This window comes from Opisthocomus hoazin, chromosome 7 (assembly GCF_030867145.1).
Source record: "Opisthocomus hoazin isolate bOpiHoa1 chromosome 7, bOpiHoa1.hap1, whole genome shotgun sequence".
In the NCBI taxonomy this organism is placed as follows: Eukaryota; Metazoa; Chordata; class Aves; order Opisthocomiformes; family Opisthocomidae; genus Opisthocomus; species Opisthocomus hoazin.
In genome coordinates this window covers 66,322,326-66,340,861 of record NC_134420.1, presented here as the reverse complement: position 1 = coordinate 66,340,861, position 18,536 = coordinate 66,322,326, and the positions used below count along the sequence as shown (strand labels likewise).

The 18,536-nt window shown below is 44.6% G+C and overlaps 2 protein-coding genes across 3 annotated transcripts in view; both read right to left on the bottom strand.

Annotated features, from left to right (window-relative positions):
• The window catches only part of SYT16 (synaptotagmin 16), a 119,105-nt gene extending 118,404 nt beyond the window's left edge, over window positions 1–701 (bottom strand). The window contains exon 1 of the mRNA XM_075426822.1: window positions 616–701. Within this exon, the coding sequence (XP_075282937.1) occupies window positions 616–628 (13 nt within the window). The 5' untranslated portion in view covers window positions 629–701. The remainder of the gene's footprint in view (window positions 1–615) is intronic.
• A 4,788-nt stretch (window positions 702–5,489) lies between these two features.
• On the bottom strand, window positions 5,490–16,741 carry SNAPC1 (small nuclear RNA activating complex polypeptide 1). Of its 2 annotated transcripts, none has more exons than XM_075426825.1 (10): window positions 16,580–16,741; window positions 15,767–15,926; window positions 14,275–14,415; window positions 13,746–13,850; window positions 12,580–12,738; window positions 12,043–12,117; window positions 11,316–11,378; window positions 10,209–10,350; window positions 7,765–7,848; window positions 5,490–5,990 (listed from the first exon to the last, which is right to left on the bottom strand). In XM_075426825.1, the coding sequence occupies exons 1-10, from the start codon at window positions 16,705–16,707 to the stop codon at window positions 5,959–5,961; spliced, it is 1,089 nt and encodes a 362-aa protein (XP_075282940.1). In that variant the 5' UTR covers window positions 16,708–16,741; the 3' UTR covers window positions 5,490–5,958. The 2 variants fall into 2 exon arrangements, with proteins under 2 accessions (XP_075282940.1, XP_075282939.1); XM_075426824.1 differs by having other exon boundaries at window positions 5,491–5,993.
• Between the last annotated feature and the right edge of the window lie 1,795 nt (window positions 16,742–18,536).

The window sequence follows — 18,536 nt, the reverse complement described above, 5'->3', positions numbered from 1 at the left end:
TCCTGACATCTCTTGAAGGCTGACGTGATTATTTTCCCCCAGCACAGCACAAGATACAGCAAAACCAACCCAGCAGCTCTCAGTAAGCGCTGATGTTGGTTCAGTAAATCCGGAGGAGACTGCCGGGACCGCGGCTCACAGTCGCAATTCAGGTTTTAATTCCAGCGCTGAGACCTGAAATCCCGGCAGAAACACCCGCCCTGCGTGCCGAGACCCCAGCCAGAGCCCATCAACCAAACAACGGCGGGCGACCATCCCCGACATCGCTCGTGTCACAGCGTGCCCGAACACCCAGCATCTCCCAGCCTCTCGGACACAGCCGAGTCTCCCGTAATTGCACGGACGCCTCTGCTTCATTCGTGCCTCCGCAGAAGGCTTTCCGAGCAGCTTTTCCTTTATCCTCCCCAAAATTCGTGCCCGCGCGCACCCACCCCTCCCCGCGCGGGGCTCGGGCACCGCACGCCGCCCGCACCCCCTCCTCCCGCCCAGCCGGGCCCCGCCGCTCCCCGGGGCAGGGCCGCCGGAGCGGGGCCCGGTGTCGCCCGGCCGTGCCCGTCCCCGGCGGCTCCCCCTCGGCCCCCTGCCCCGCGGAGGCCGCCCCCCGCCCGCACTCACCCGCCGTCGCCATGGCCGCGGCGGCGGCCCGGCCTCCGCGCTCGCTGCCCGATGGCGGCGGAGCCCCGCGGCGAGGCGGGGAGGGGGCGCGCTGACCCGCACGGCGCCTGCCCGGCTGCGGGCGGGGTGCGGGGGGGGGTCCCCCGGGGCTGCGGGAGGGAGCGGCGCGGCCTTCGCCCCCGCCGCGGGGCCGGCCCGGGGAGCGGGGGAAGCGCGGGAGGCGGCATCGGGCGGGACTGGGGGATGTCACAGGAAAACCCAGCCTGGGGGGGGCCGGCAGCTTCACCCCCGCCTGCCGAAACTGGGGTGCCGTCCCGTCTGAGGAGCCCTCAGGGGACAGCCAGCCGCACCCTCCCGCGGACGGGCTTGGGCAACACGCAGCCCCGGGTCAGAACCTAACCCGGGCCCGCAGCCGGTCTGCCCCCGGGGTTCGTGCGCTGCCCCGCTCTTCACCGCGCACACAAATCCCTCTTCCAAAGACGCCAGGTACTCCCCATCCCTGACAACCTGCAGCAGCGGAGGGCTGGTCCTTGTCATGGAATCACAGAATGGTTTGGGTTGGAAAGGACCTTAAAGACCATCTGGTTCCAACCCCCCTGCCATGGGCAGGGACCCCTTCCACCAGAGCAGGTTGCTCAGAGCTCCATCCAACCTGGCCTTGAACCCTGCCAGGGAGGGGGCAGCCACAGCTTCTCTGGGCAACCTGGACCAGGGCCTCACCACCCTCATGGTGTCGCCATCTCTGCTTCCCACATCCAGGTTTACATTTCTGTGACTGAAGGGGAAGCGGTCTGGTGTCGGTTACAGAAAGATCAAGCTCTTGAAACCTAATTTTGCTTTGCGTATGTTTCTCTTGCAGTGAAACTGCAGCATAGCATCGAGAGACTGACCCAAGCCCTGAAGTGCCGAGAGAAAGGCAGAGCTGTAGCACATTTCTCAACCCCTCGTAGCTCATGAAGTTCTCGCAGTCCCATTTCCAGGTGTGGGGCTGCCTACAGCTGGAGGAGGGAAGTGCTCAGTTACCAGGCTCAATCTGGTGCCCAGAGCTGAGGACAAAGATGAAAATGGGGCGAGGAAGCCAGGCCCATGAGCCAACCTTTGTAAAATGTGAATGGGCAACTCCACAAGTAGAATGAACTTCATAATGAAACATTCCAGAAAAGAAGGGATAAAAGACCTGTGTCAGTTGGAAGAACTTGCTCTGCCTGTGTGATGAGAGAATATAAACTCTCTGCATAGCTTCCTGCTATCTAAAACATGTCAGTATAATACTGTAACAAACCTCAAGGTATCCTCCAGCCCATCTCCTGTCTCCCAACGAGGATCGGGTCTACCTCAGACAACCACGACTGATGTTTTTCCAACAGTTTGGAACTCCTACAGCAAAAGCGAGACTGATGTTTGTATAAGGCCAAACTCTTAACTGCAAAAATCTCTTATTAAGTAAATTCATGTTGCTGTAAATTGTATAGCTCTACCTCAGTGAACATGGAGAACAATTAATCACAATTTGCATAAACACACATTACAAAGCCATAAAGACCATTACTGGAAGACTGTTTGGCTCATTCTCAAACCCTCTTTTCCAGTCTAAACTCTCCTGCAGTCCGTCTTCTTTTTGTTGCCCTTTATTCTAGAGGTGATGTCTACATCCCCCCCAAACTGTATGCAACACAGATCACCATGGCATTTGGAATTTTTCACATCAGCCCCATATTGCTGATGCACCTTTCGTCTGAGGGCTGCAAAAACCTCCAGGTTGAGAACAGCTGCTCGCACAAGCACTCCCGAGCAGGTATTTGCATTTAATCTCTCCTTCCAAGTGCAGCCTTTTGCACTTCATTAGATCTTGTTGATTTCTCTCATTATAAATTATATTGGAAAATGTCTTCCACTTCAACAGTTTCTAAACTGATGTCACCTATAAGCGTTTTAAGTGTATTCTGCTTTTCATCACCCACTTGTAAACACTGCACAGCACTAGTTGAAACCTCCACTTAGAGGATCCTTTAGCTTTGCCAAAGAAATGGTGATTACTATTGTATGAACGTAGTTCTTCAGTCGTATAGCCATCTTAGCGAAGTTTGAGCCAAACCACATTTCTCTCATTTATTTACAAAAACTGTAACAACATCCAGATACGTACTGTCATGTTGCCTCACTCCTATCCACCAGGCCAGCTGGAGGTTAGACTTCTTACAGAGGTGAGGCTCCCCTGCAGCCTTTAACTACTCTATGAGCTGAGGCTATAACCAGGGGAGAAGTTAGATACCAGAAAACAATATTCTTGGAAGTCTAGATTTACTGTTGCTGGCGAAGGGGGGTAGGTTGTTTTTGTTTGGTTTTTTTGTTTGTTTGTTTTTAATGACAGCTGCTCACTTCAATGAAGCATTTTAGGAAGTCCCTCTCCTGTTTTTAAAAGCCTGTAATTGCCCACCAGACTGCAGCAATGGATTTTTATTTTTTTAAAATAAAGATTACACCAGCATTATGAAACTTTGCTTACAGGTGCCTCTAAATTCTCAGAATTACTGTTTTGAATTATTACCGCTGCATACAGTCAGCAGTTCTAAGTCTGTCCTTAAGCATAACTTCCATTTGACATCTGTGTAATTTTACAAACAAATTAAAGAACACTTGTTTTCATAATTATAATATTAAAATAACTGCTAGGTGAATGCAGTCATCTTCCTGCCTAGCCAAGCCTTTGCATGCTTCCAATGTTGATTTGCAAATTGTTTTCAGAAGTGCGTGCAGGGAATACTTACGTCACTAAATATCAAAAATTCTAAAAAATTCTCCTACTCAGCTCTTGGGATGGTTCAAAGATACAAGGAGAGGCAAACAAGATGGTCACGTTATGAAAAAGTGCCACTGTAGGGAACAGTATTAAACATATTCCTTAAATATGTTAAAATAAACTTACACCATATATATGAAATAATAATAATGTAGCTGAAAATAGCCTCTCAAGAAAATGGAAAAAAAAAAAAAAAAAAGCTTTTGTAGTTGTGTTTAATCTTTAGCTTCCTTGAGAAAGATACCTGCAGCTTGGAGGGAAACAAAAAAACAGGTCACTTTCAAGTTTCCCTTCAAGGGAAGAACCCAATACCAGGTAGCTGGAAGACCCAGTTTAACCCTGGTGCCTAGAAACAGCAGAATAGGGTCAGTGCTGTAAAGGTCAGTCTTAAGCAACTTCCCAAATGAAGAAACTTGTAAAAAATTATTAATTTGAAGCTGTATTCCCAATATCTGCCAGAAAGGACTCTCCCTCTTCATCTATGTCTTTCTTAGCCATCCACGGGTTTCCCAAGAAGAGATTCAAGTACCCCCTGCACCTCACCTCCAAATTGCTCCCCTATGACCCCCATACTGCCATCCATGCCCTGCCACGTGAGGGTACCAGGAAGCTCCTCCATCAGCTTGCAGACCCACACCCACAGCAGCAGCTGGAATTGACAGAACTGACAAATGCAGTATCACCAACAGGATCCTAGCTGCATTAAGATGAAAAGAACATAATGACCAAAAAAGTCAGGTTAGGTTTCCTTTAAGAGGTCTCTTCATGTCTCTTGCATCTGCTCACCAAAAATTAGGGGCAGAAATGCAGAGGCAGAATGAGTTTGTGCTGGTAACAGAAAAGCGCAAGCACAGTTAGTCAGAAAACCCAATTAAAACCAAATTGTTCAACATTTACAGAAGTGATACCTCCAAAACCTTTATAACTACAGATGGGTCTTTTTAAAAAGACCGCACCCCTGACACCTTCTGTCCACGGACTAAGCCCAACAACCTTAGCACCAGATGCGCAGTGGAAGAGTGAATGTTAAGCCAGGAAAAAGTGATAGAAACCAAGTACATGTATGATAAATTTAACTGTATTATTAGCACTATAGAGATTTTTTTTCCTGTTAGAGTTCTTCTTTTTCTGTAATAATTAGATCTGGACTAATAATGACTTTTGGATTAGACTGTAAAGGTTTTGGTTATTCAACCAAATATTCAATTGTTCAGTTTACTATACAATGGTAAGGTTTTGGCTTTATAATAAAGTGTTTCCTCTTTTCCCATTAACAAGGTTGAGTGCAATACTGGTGCTTAATTATTAGTTTTTCCAGTGTCCAGCCTGTTTGTCATTTAGGCCCATTCCTCCTTAACAGCCAATGCATTTAATACAGGCCCCCTTTTATAGTCACATCATTTATATTTCCACTTCGTGTTTTTTCTTCTAGGTAAGGGCACTTCAATTTCTTTGGCCTTTAAGAGTCACACTACCAAACTAATTCATTCAGTTTAGGTCCCTTCTATATTAAAAATCTTTCAAATTTCTGGTTTATATTTCTTCTTGTAGGAAAGGACACCTCAACCCCTTTAGCCTTTTTTGATACTATGGCTATGATCAACTGGAGAAAATACCAAGGAGAGTAACTATCCAAATTCTTCTTGAATTGTGGTCAGAGAGGGGTATTTAAGGCTGTAGCCTTTCAGGGCTGAATAACACAAACTCTAGTGCTTGTTACTGTTTACAGAAAATACTCCCACTTAGGATTCTCAGTCCGTTTGCTTTTTCTGCAGTACTGTTGCCTAGCAATTTTTTCCCCATCCCCTACCTGTTCTCAGTACTGAGCTTCATGTTTATTTCCACACACACTTCTTGCACTCCCCTCCAATTTATAAAGAACATTTTGAATTCCAGTCCTTCCCTTGTACATCTTAGGGTCATCTGCAGAATTAATAAACACACTTCACATTTCTTCATTCGAATATACAATGATTCCAGATCTGCTGGAGACAGAGTACAATAGAAAGCTTATCACCAAGTTAATTTCCCACACCTGTGGGATCAAAGCACAATAAACACTGCTGAAGTTACACACTATAAAATGAAGCAAATCAACTGTGAAAAATAATTTATTGTACTAATTTTCAACAGTCAGTAACCTTAATTTTATGTTCAGAGATAAAAGTTTACAAACGTGTCTCTGTTCTTTTAACAGTCTCAGCTAAAGCCGTCTTTGCAGATCAACGTGAGTTCCAAGTGATAACTCACATTGTACAAGCTCAATACAACAAGAAACCATCTCCTCTTTCCATCTCAAACAGAGCACAGCAACTTTGTCTCCCACAAGAAGCATTCACCAAGTGAACAAAGGCACCAGGTGCTGTACTATGAGACAGCTAAGGTATACCAATCACTACCAGTATTCCAGTGTCACCTGCAGTTCTGGTCCCAGACACTTCTTGTTGTGCATTCAGAGACATCCAAAACAAGCACTTTGTGTTACCTCTGACATTTACATTTTGTCATTAAAATTCACATTAGTGCTTCTCCAACTGGATCCTCTAACACCTTCTTTTCCTCTTGGGGAGAGATACTTCTGAAAGGAAATAAAGAGATTTTTCTGACAATCTTTTCAATCTATCTTCTCTCATGGGAATGACTAAAATAGAATTAATTCTGCCCAGAAAAGCAAATGAATTAGATGAGCTCCCAATCCCTCTCCCCATGGTTTTAAACATGAAAAAATTCTTTCTAGATTCTACAGCACACCATCATTCAAAACATCAATTAAAATTCAATTGATGAACAAAATACTGTACTTCAAAACTTAATCAATCTCAAGAGCTTTCTGCTCCTCACGAACACCTTTAAGATCTCATTGTGAATTTGACAAATGGAATACTCGCCAAATCAAGCACAAAACACCCAAAGAGATTGCTTATGGGTATTTTTAATGAGAAATGGAGAATGTTCCCGATTTAAAAAGAAACTTTTTGTCCACAACAAATTGAAGGAAAAGTAAGCAAATAAAGTACAATACTAAATGCACCATTGTGCCTTCAGTCTGACCATTTAAAATTGAATGAATTCACATTGCCTACAACTAAGGTGATCAGAGAATGTAATCTCATTTCAGTTGTACAAGATGCTCTTTTGCTTTTAAAAAGAGCAAATGTAAACGTGCTACCTCACTGCAAATGTATTTTAATAGTTATTATGCTCCCTTGTATGAAATGTCCTTCCATTACATATAATTTTGGATAGCAAATTAACTCCAAAAGATATACTCCTCACACTCCTCCATGTCATTATAGCTTTCCAGAAGTTGTACTTAACCCTTTTCTCCCCCTTTACATAACTTAAATCCTACTCTCTCAGGTTAAGAACCAGTACCTCTGGTCTACCAAGTCTGCCTTCGAATCCACCAGTCTTAGACCAGCTAGAGCTGCCAGTGGAAATCACACCTTTAGCTGGCCGGCTCCCCTCCCAGGAACGCTACCCGTGTTTGAGACATGGCAGCAAAGCAGTACCTCAAGATAAAGAGGATGGGATTTTCTTTGTACAGTGTCTGTTCAGTAGTGCTTGGATTCTCAAGCAATACTGAGAACAGACCCTGAAGCTTCTGAATTGCAGACGAGTTCATGACCATCCAACACCTCAGTTTGGACTATATGCTTTTGATGCTTCTGTAGAGCAGCTCCACCACCAGCTTTAAACCTGCTTTACCATTGCTTCCAAATAAAAATTACATTATTTCCAGTAACATGAGTGATAGCAAAGCCATCCACTCTTCTGTTGCGGTTCCCAGAATCCTACTCCAACTATATCAGACAACTTCTAGTATAGCAGAGGATGCTATTACTGTACATACATACTGGAACTTAATCCCTGAAGCACTGCCCAGCTGAAACTAAGGCTGGAGGGGAAACTTCTATGTCCCTTCAATTCCATAAAGGTGAAAGGCAGCACAGGGCTATTCTCACTTCAAGCGCAGAGCTGCTAGAACAGGTATCTTCTGTAACTGGGGAATGACCTAAAAATCACTTTTCCCTACACATCAGAGCTCTTCAAGCCAGATTTGTATTATAGAAGAGTAAGTCTCCTTTAAACTCGACCAATTTTAACTCTGAACACACTGTAACAAGATCTATGTAGAAAAAGCATGACTCGCAGGATTGTGCCACCATGTGTGTGCCTATAAAGTCTCAGAGCAAAGCTTCAATTTTCATGCAACCATTTACAGGCTAAAACCTAACCTAGCTTTTGCAAGGCAGCAACGCATAGTCCAAAATGTCAGCTTTAGTTTCAGAAAAATACAGCTAGCAGAAAAACAAGTCACCAGTTTGTTAGAATTTCAATCATTGTACCTTCTTCATCTGAGTTATCGTCTTCTGTGATTATAGGCATCCCACTATGCCGAGTAACAGTTTCCTTTGCCACTTGCGTTTCACCTGCAGATAGATTTTTTAGGAAAACCAGTCAACTTCTTTTGCTTCTCCATTTCAGGTCCAACAGTTAACTTGCTGGTCTCTTGACTTTCTAGTCAAAGGCTGTGGAAAACACCTACGATTCACAGTAACTTCATACGGCTCGATAAAAAAACCTCCAATAACAAGTAATTAACACTACAACTTTACAGCATACTAATCATCAACTCATCCAGAGATAATTAAAAATGCCCTTTTTCCTCTCCCACACTTCATCTACTGTTTTAAAGTGAAGCAAAGGCAATACTGCCTAATGCTCACCTCTGAAGAGGGTTGAATTTTCTCAGTAACCTTTTTTCTAGCAGAAACTAAGTAAGTCAGAAGACAGAGTATGGAACTTGGAAATGAAATCTGTGTCTTCAAAATAAAGTTCATTAAGAATTATTTTGCTGTTCAATTTCATTTAATCTTTAATAAATAATAAGTAAATGAAAAATATAAGATTGTAGAGCAACTTCCATCAGTTTAAAAGCTGGATATCAGAAAGACGATTTCCTTCAGAAAAATAATTTCCCATGTTTTCAGAACTGGGAGACAATGAGGTCTAAAGAAAGTCTTGGAAGGAAAAGAAAAAAAAAAAAGAAAGATGCATAGCAGGGATGTCCAAATACCTAGAAAGTAAAACTGCACCAACACAGATGACATAAATGCTATGAGAGTAAAATAACTAAATCAATCACTGGTCAGTTCAGATACGATGAAGATCAGCAACACTAGATAGGATCTCTCCAATGGAGACCTGAAATAGATAGCTGATCTCCCTCTCCTTCCTCACCTCCTCTTTCAATCTAGCAAAGTACCCTCACACCAGGTCTGATACTTAATCTCATGTCGGAACGAGTCATTCCTCAAGTTCTGAGACTTGATCTCTTTCAGAATATACTAACATAAATGATGACACCATAGAACAAGAATACATATAAATGGCTAATCCTTTAAGTTCTTGGTCTCAGCATCCTATTTGCAAACTTCACAAATAAAAGAAATGAAAAAGATATTAACCTAGCAGCTTTGGATCAGGTATGCCAGTTTTTTTGAAGAAACTCCTGGTCTGTAGCAGAAAGGAGATCCCAGTCCAATTTTCTTACTTCTAAAAACATTCACCATATCCTCGCTCACTCCGTCACATTCTGTTTGCACTTATTCTCTCTATAGGCATTCTTGCTCTGTAGGCAGCCATACTTGTCATCCACAAAATTCTATCCTCTCCACAGCATTCAAGGGGAGATTAAAGGCATTTGCAGTTAATATTCCATAATATTTCTTGCTAAAATTTGAAGTCTTTTTCTGAATACACTAAGCAAGTGCCTTCACCGAGCACATACAGAGACATACCAATGCTGCTTATATCAATACAGATAAACCAGAACAATATCATATACAAGCAATTAGAAGTATTTCCTTCCAGCATGCATTTCAAATCAAGGAAAAAAGGTCTGGACATTAAATACTCTGTACCTGTTCTAAAAAAGCTTACTCCTTAAAGTAGTTTTTATTCCTAGCTAAATAATAATGCTTAGGAGAAATAAAATACAATTACAGAACAGAACTACAAAACCCAAGTCACAGGTGTATAAAAAACATGCCTGTCAAGAGGGGAAAAGTTAAGCCTAGCTATAAACTAAATAAACCTAGAGCTGTTACAATGTTGCAATACCAAGACTGAGGAAACAATTTGAAAAGAGTTTTGAAACTACATCAGTTGTTGACAAAACATTCGTATTCAGATGGAAGAACAAAATAAATAATAAGTATCAGATGGAAGGAGAATGACTGATATGACAGTGCAGGTACTAGCCTTACAAAGCAATCCTTGTCATTTTCTCTTCAGGAATATTAAAGAATAGAACAGAGCAGAAACAGGCAAGGTTTGCTTTGGAGTTCACAAAGACAATACAAACTATCATAATTATCAGACAGGCTGATTTTCATCAAAAAGATATCTCCAAAAGTAGCAGCTATCTGTCAGAAGAAGAAACAATTAGACACTTATCAATCTCCAGGATGTTTGTTGCATGGCAACAGGAAAAATTAAGACACTGCCACACAGGATGTGCTTTTCCAAGGTCATGCCCTTCCAGAGAAAAATTAGGACTATGTTTGAGATTTCAGATTAACAACAAGCTGCATGAACTCAATGTCTTTCTACCTGACTAGACTGTGGAAAACAGGCAAAAAGATTCAGTTATGATACTGGTATCACAAAACATTAATTGTTTTCCTCCATTGATCAACAGTAAAATTTAACCCAGCTGCCTCAGCTAGCAAAGCAATGGATAAACTCTTGCAGTCTCTCCAGGTTCACAAATGCAATGGAGAAATACCTTCGATTTCCAAAGAACCTCTTCTCCTTGCTGGCTGTGGTCTTCTACAGGTTTTCTTACTTTGGCTTGGAGATTTCCCACAATTTGATCCCGATTCAGAAGATTCCAATTTTACTTGACGATGTCTTCTGGATTTGGAAGCCTAGAACCCAAACACACATATGAATGGTACAAAAAAGCTAAATTTCTACAGCCGGATATTACTGCATAACACCCAGTACTTCACAAGTCAGCAAGGACTGAAGCATCAACATCCATGTCAGGGTGGAGAAGGGATGGAAGGGGAGGGAAGGGGGGAGGGAGGATTCCTTCACTAGTTACTGTTCTTCAGTTTTAACAGGGCAACTCCCTTCTATGATTTAATGGGTGTATCACTTAATATTCAGGTAATGAAACATGTATTTATTTTTAAATCATTCTTTGTTGGCATCAAACTACACCACGGTGCACACCGCTGTGTGCAAGCGAAAGAAACACTTCCCAAAACTGCTCCACCATGAAGCCTCCTTCCGGCCATATTTTGCTTAGATGCCTAGAAAACACTATCACTGCATATTCACACCTGGACTGTTAAACATTCCAGAGCTCCGTTTCATTTAATAATGCATTTTTCAATACAAGATTTTAATAAACAAGGAAAGCTGTGATGTTCCTCATAGGCCTGCTATAAATAAAGGTAAATCAACAATATTAAAGAAGCAGTTACTGAAACAATGTTTCCAAGAACTTCTAACAGACTTTAAACCCCCACGTTCCATTTTCACAAGCATCTTCAGAGATTCCAATATGTAGGCTTCAAGGAATTTGACCAATTAAACTCAGAAGTATTTTTATTCCATCTACTTAAATGGAGCATAGACATTAAAAGATACCTTTTAAATTGAAATCCCCCAAGTACAGACGACATCTGCACTATTTCCATAAATCTAACAAGAATAAGAGCTTCACGTTTCCCCAATGGGTCAGAAAACCAGAACATTCAAAGGTTGAATTAGAGTGCAATTTTATTTTAATTCATTCCTTTCTGACCCAGCATTTACATTTAACTCATCCTTAAAACTGTTCTTTAAAAATAAATACATCCCTAACATCAAATTTTGTACCTACCTCAACAACTGCAGAGTAAGACCTGTATTTGATTCTAGCCAATGCATTTGCTCTTTCAGAACCCTGCAAAGAAAGAGACCACTCAGAAAAAGTTTTCATACTCTATTATAGCAGTATTGAAATGAAATATCACATCAGACAATCGCTCGAGCAATATCTCACTACAGCTGTAATTATAGAATTATAGTTAGTTCTATATAATTAGAATACCGCTGAACTGTTACTTAAAGAAAAAAAAAGTTCGAATTTCATTAAAAAGGCAGACCATAATTTTGGTTGTCTTCATTGTTACAAAGCCCAGAAGGAGAAAATCAAATTTGAAACTTCAAATCATACTCAAATTCAACGTTGAAATAAGCAGATAAATACAACATGAGATCATTTTGTAGTATAAAAAAATGAATATTGCATTTAGCTGAAACTTCAGGAAGAACCATAAAGGAGTTTGGCCACGAAAATACAGCTCTTTCCTTAACTGAAAGAGACTTTTTATTATGAGCACCAAATAGCTATCACAGCAGTGAATGCTTGCAGATCAACAGAAAACAATGTAATTTAAAAACAAAAGCAAATAAACAAACAAAAAAAACAGCCAGCCCCACTAGCTATTCCTGGAACTTTGACACTATCAAGCCTTGACATACATTGCTTCTTAGCCTGTGATCTAAAGTCAAGAAACTAATGCATTTGGCCTCTGCAAAGCAGCAGACTAGTTCATTTTTCTTACCTCTGATTCTAGCAAAGTCCTTTCTTCCTTTTTGTTTGATATTTCATCAGTTTCTTTAGCATTTAGGAATAATTTCTGGGAAAAAAAACCACCACAAAACAATTTTTTAAAACCTGTGTCACAGACAAGGGAGCTAAAATCCAAGAATTGTGAAAACCAAAACGAATATTTACATATATGCCCATTTTCTTCATCAGTCTTACCCTATGGCCTTGCCTTGATCCAAGAATCAGGTTTACAGAGGTATTTCACGTGGGCATTCTGACCCTGCCCGTAAGTCACATCTTCCAGGGCCCACCTCTCAGCAATCATTTACGTTATCATAGAGGCAGTACCACATACAAGTCCATGTAATCCTCCCCGTACCATAACTCTGCCTAGGGTTTTACTCACTCTATGTCTTCAGTGTTACAGTTCCTTCTACTTAAGTCTGAGATTTACAAAGTATGCGCAGAGGTGATTAGACCAATACAGTCGGTTCTTAAGTATTCACACAATCTGTTAAGTTCCTGCAGCACAATGGTTTATATTACCTACCATTCTGTTCTGCTGCCACTCCTGATGTTCCAAGGTTATGTCTTTCAGAGTAACTACAAAGTCATCTTTTATCAAGCTCAGGGCCTTGTCTGGCTGGGATTTGTCAGCTGAAATGACACACTTCATTTTCTGATAGTGGTCATGAATATTCATCAGTTCCTACAACAGAAAGAAGATAACTCTCTCAGGAAAAAAATATTCCAGCAGTAAAGCAATATTAGTCCTCAATGAACAAAACCAGGGTTATACAAACCATTCTGAGGAGATCACTGAACTAGCAGGAGTGTTAGAAACAGATTCTGTTTGTATCCGTTCAGTACGGGAGAGTCTAGCAATACTGCTACCTCCCGCTGTCCCATCAGTCTGTCAAATAAGCTAAATAATGAAAGATATTCTTTCTTCTTTTAACTACACTCAGGATCAGTGTCCATAGAGGTTTCATTCTGCTATGAAGGTGTATTTTTGTCTCTTTAGAGGAAGCACTTTAACTCCTCCTTTTGAGGAAGGTCCTCTCACCCTGTCATTTCACAGATTACTGATTTTTGTACCACTAGTCAACCTTACTGATGATCCATATTTCCTAGCAGCAACTGGAAAAACCTGTAAACAAAGATCTACTACTGAGTCATAACAAGCAATATAAGAACGTAAACTTGGCTTGAAATACTCCTTTTTTTATAAAACATATTATATATTAAACAAAATCAAGCTTTAAAAATGAGAAATAAAGGTTAGACTATAAACTTGCAGATGAGTAAATATATATTACTGAAAGTATCAAGCCTCCAGCAGCAACCTGCAGACCTAGCAAAATAAACATGTTTCCTCCCACCTGCCATTTTCCATTTTTCTCTGCTTAAGTGGCAGCTGACTATTTGTACCCTTCCCTTTTTCCATCTTACTGAGGCAAAACCACAAAACATTAAAGCATATTTCAGTACTGAAAAAGGTACCACAAGTCTTTCAAAATAAACATTGTATTTCCAAGCATTCGGTAAAATTGCTGGCACAGACTATTACCCTAGTCTGCGTTCCATAAGAAGACTTACACAGCACAAGACTGTGCTAATTAGAGAAGTTATAGCTCTCGGACAACAGAAGAAGAAATATAAAACAAAACAAAGAAAACTCCCAGTGATTAATCTGTAGTTTAAACATTTCCGTACCTCCAATACATCATTAGTGATGAGGCTGTTTACTCTGTTACTTGGGTCCTTAAATTCCTCTTTAAATTCATTTTCCTGAATCTTCTTCTTAGTTCTGTAGTTTAGCTAAAGCAAGAGACAATGCTTTGTAATTTAAACAGCAAACTTGCTGAAAGGTATAAAACCATCTTAACAACAACAGCATGCAGCTTCACTGTCAAGTGCTCAGACAGCACTTTTCAAAAATTATTCCCTAGTCAAGCATTTAATCCAGCACCCAGACTCAAGAGTTTGACATTTCCACAAATTATAAGCCATCCCTCATCTAATAAGAACATTAGATACCGAAAAAAATATTTTCAGGTGAGAAGCACGCTACATTCAAACATTCTCTAAGCTTTATATCACATACCTTGCTACATAAAGCAAGACATACTACATTTCAAGACAGCATCAAAGCAAAACTAAACACGAGTGCTATTGAACTGTCAGCCACTGAAAGCTGAAGATAGATCATTAAAAATGGTAAGTCCTTAAGGTAATAACTCACTAGCTTTGGCATTGCTGTGAAATGGAACGCTCTGGCAAGCCGCAGTGTCCTAAAGACGTACGCTGCATCATAGTGCTGGGCATCTACCAGTTCCTGTTGAAATCTCTGGATTTCAGGCCAATCCTTGAGTGCGATTCTGATCTGCAACAAAACAGCTGCACACTGTCATATGACCTGCATATTTCAACAAATAAAAATTAATTCAGCTGACTACTGTGATCATGTTATACTATGCACAGTACTGGGATGCCTAGGGTATAAGACGTCACATGATCACAGAACTACAGAAAGAATCCTACTATAACATTTGTTACTACTACCAACATTTTATGCCATTAAACTTGTCATACTGGTGTGTTAAACAGCCTCACTGCAGTTGTTTTCTTTGACAGTGATGAGGAACACAAGCTCTCTTTGACATTTGAAAAAGTTAATTCCTCACGTTCCAAGATGCCTGAAACAATACACACCTAAGGAGACTCTCACTCACTAGATGATTAGGGAATAATACTCGTACCACGATTGCCTACCAGTGAAATGCTCATAAAAGTATCCCTATCTTCTCACTTTCCTTCCTCCTCCATGTACTCTGCCCCCTTCATTTCCTCTCTGCCTACATTAGCTTCTTTGATAATTCCTAGACTCTCGAACAGTTGCTATAGCAGTGGTTTTAGAATTCCCTATATTTACCTAAATAATAGGTATTGACTTCTTTGAAGTTAAGATATGAGATGCAATGGCACCACTGTAGAACACTTAAACTTCAATTGCTCATTTAAAGAATTTGGACTCACTTGTGCACATGCACACAACACACATAAGACAGTTTCCAAGTAAAATACTTCTCCTTGCACTGAGTTTCCAACTCCTTTATAAACTGGTTTCCTGTCCTAGAAGCAGCAAGAAGACACGTCATTCATGCATTCACCCTTTCAACCTATTTACAAATTCCACTTCCGGTTAACAGAAACTGGAACAGGAACTGAAAAAAACACTGGCACACGTCACCCAGAGAGGTGGTCGATGCCCCATCCCTGGAAACATTCAAGGTCAGGCTGGATGGGGCTCTGAGCAACCTCACTGAGTTGAAGATGTCCCTGCTCACTGCAGGGGAGTTGGACTAGATGGCCTTTAAAGGTCCCTTCCAACCCAAAGCATTCTATGATTCTACGAAATAATTCACACAGTCTTCACTCTGCTGAAATTCTAAGGAATAACTGGGGCTGTAATGGAATTCTCCCCACAGCTGATGAGCACATTCTCTGTTCCCATTTAAAGATTTCTGAGACCACAGAAAATATTCTAGTCACCAGCACATAATTTCTCAAAGCCAAAGGTGTTTGAAAGGCCACCGTTCCCAAAAGGACCATCTAGTTCTAAATATTTTTATTTTAAGAAAGTGAGATGAAATTTATGATGACGAAATTAACTGAGGTATACCATTCATCTTATGTCTATTATCTCCTGAGAATAAAACCTCAAGAACGATTACCTTTTGTTTCGGCTGGCAAAGCTGTGTACTATAGAGTCCATACAAAAGGTACAGAGCACCAACTCGGATCTGGAAAGCATACGGGGGCAAGAAGTACTGCTGTGCCAGTTCTAAAGTCTTCTTGGTGAGCTTATTCCTCTCCAAAGCTCTTATTCTGCCACTAAAATTAAAAAAAAACAAAAGGGAAGCACATTACAGCAAGTAAATAGCAAAGCTCAGGCTTTAGAAAACCTGTAATGCAGAAACAAGCGTCAGGCATTTTAGAACACATTACCATAGGGCTCCAGCTCTGGGAAGTCTTCAGACAGCCAGACCCTATGTCCTCACACAGTGCTGCATGTAACTCTTTGTATTAAATTAGGTATAAAGTGAAAAATGCAACACCCTACAAACATATTTTTAATCTCACAAACACTGCATCAAACTCCCTGTCAGTGTTCAAATCACACACATTACTAATACACAAAGTGTTTTTCCGCGCTATGCAGGGACCGATGCTTCACTGTCACTTACCTGCACACCACCTGTCCCAAAACCAATGTCCGAAGGGGAACACGGCTCACCCCACCCCCCCCAGGGCCCCACCAATTTCCCCTCTAGGCCCCCCCGCACCACCACGGGGCAGCCTCAGCAGCGGGGAGCTGCGGGCTTTGGGAGGGCGAAGACAGGCTCCCCGGGGAGGGGGAGACAGGCGGCGGGACGCGAAGGGGCGCCCGGACCCAGCATCTCTCAGGCCGGCGCCGCTGAGGGCGGCTGGCAGCGGGCAGGCCGTCGAGGCGGCGGCCCGGAGGCGGCCGGGGCTTCCTCACTCACTAGAAGACAGTGTGGAAGCGGCGCTCCCGCCACAGCTCGGCGAAGCGCTCGAAGCGGACGGTGTCGGCCTCCTGGAAAGCGCCCAGCAGCTCCTCGCAGTCCGCCTGCAGCCCCGGCACCGTGGTCATCCCGCCGGCGCCGAGCCCGCTCCGCCGGCGCCGAGCCCGCCCCAGCGCGCCTGCGCAGCCGCCTCACGGCACACGCTTCTCCGCGCATGCGCGCTCCCCGCCGCTGGGGGGCGCAGCGTGGACTCCTCTGTCGCGGGCGGGGTCTCGCCCCGTCCCCCCGGCCCCACGCCACGGAGGGCTGCGTCTGGCCCGCGGGCACGGAGGCCGCTTCGCCCGGCCCCGGGACGCAGCCCAAGGGAGCAGGGGGTTTAGCCAGGCAGCCGCCGCCGTGCCGACAGCGCTGGGGATGCCGGGGGGGCTTGGGCGCTCCCCGCCCCCGCAAAGCCCCCCCCGGCGAGCTCGCTGCCCGGCAGGCCCGGGAGCGGCGGGGGCCTCTGAGGGAAGGCGGGGGGAGCTCGGCAGTGCCGTGCGGACGTGCCGCGCCGCCACGCTCCCGGGCAGATCCCCCCGCCGAAGGGCTCCTGCGCGGCCCGCGGCCGGCTCGGCGGGGAGCGGGGCCGGCGGCGGGAGGCCCCGTTTCCGCCTGGCCGCTCCCCGCATGCACGGCCACACGTAGGCGGCCGGGGCGAGCCGGGCGGGCGGGGAGGGGGCCGCGGCTGCCGAGCCGCACGTAGGGTGGGTGGGCGCGGCCGAGCCGGCGCGGAGCGGAGCCGGGGACTCTCCCGCCCGGCGCTCCCCAGCGCACGTCGGGGCGAGCAGCTACTGAGGCGGCTCGGGGAGGGAGAGGAGCGCTGCCGGCTGAGACCCCCCGCGCCCGGAGTGAGTACGGAGCTGCGGGGGGGAGGCGGGCGAGCGGCGGCTCGGGGCGGTCGCGAGGTGTTTCGTGAGGGAGCCGGCGCCGTCTTCCCCGCCGATCCCGAGAAGGCTGAGGGACGGGGCTCTGGTTTCAGGGCGTCGGCCGGAGACGGGCTGCGGTCTGGCGGTGGGCAGCGGGGGCGTCCCCAGGCTCGGCGCAGGGCGCCCGGGAGCTGCCGCCGCGTCCGCGCGGAGGGCTGCGAGCTCGGGCGGGGGGAGATGGTCCCGGCGCCGGGGGACCCGCAGCGGGCGGGTGTGGAGAAGGCAGGGGACACGCTTGCGGCGGTGCGCGGCGTGCGGACCCGCGGGGGTTTCGCGCGGTGACGGGGTTAAAATCCGCATTTCGCTTGCTGGAACCGTCAGGCGCTGCAAAAAAACAGGAATTTTCAGTTCTGCTGGCTCTGGTAGCGCGGTGTTCTGCGGTTCGCTCTTAGCATCGACCAGTTGACCCGAAGGTCGCTCCTCCGAGCTGTCGGCTCCTACAACGGCAGCAGCTTCAGGCACGGAGGCACCTTTGCATACTCGGTGTATTTCCCAAAGGGATGCTGGAATCCAAACTTCAGCAGCCTTTACAGATGAGAAAATGAGGGGCCATCAGCTCAGCAGCTGCTGTTTGTAGGCACCCCTGGTTGCCATTGCCATTGGTTACAGGAGCAGCAGCCTTAGCAGAGCGGTGAGGTATGAACTGGGCGGGTTTTAGCAGCTGCAGGGGCAGAGCTGCACCTGCTGGCTTTTGGTTTGGCTTTTTTTTCTGAAAAGACAAGACATCTGTCGTTTGGATTCACGTTTAGAGGCATAGGGCAGAGACCCCGTTCATCCAATGCGCGCCCCCATCTTCAGGAGATTGTGCGGATTTTGAAACGGAATGCCGGCGCTGTTGGGAAAACGGTTGTAATGTACTCTTCCCAATGCAAGTTAGTAATTGACATATCACGGAGTGAGTTTGTCATTACTTACAGCTCAAGTGAAGCCCTGGGTGCAGGAGTTATCCCTTAATTTGAAAGGAGCGGAGGAGCTTGGCTCTGGAGTGATGC

Coding starts and splice junctions, on each gene's coding strand:
- SNAPC1 (XM_075426824.1), bottom strand. CDS start 16,707: ATGACCACGGTGCCGGGGCTGCAGGCGGACTGCGAGGAGCTGCTGGGC. Junction 14,416..15,766: donor TTTGCCAGCCGAAACAAAAG/GTAATCGTTCTT, acceptor GTTTTGTTGCAG/ATCAGAATCGCACTCAAGGA. Junction 12,739..13,745: donor TCACTAATGATGTATTGGAG/GTACGGAAATGT, acceptor TTTCTGTTGTAG/GAACTGATGAATATTCATGA.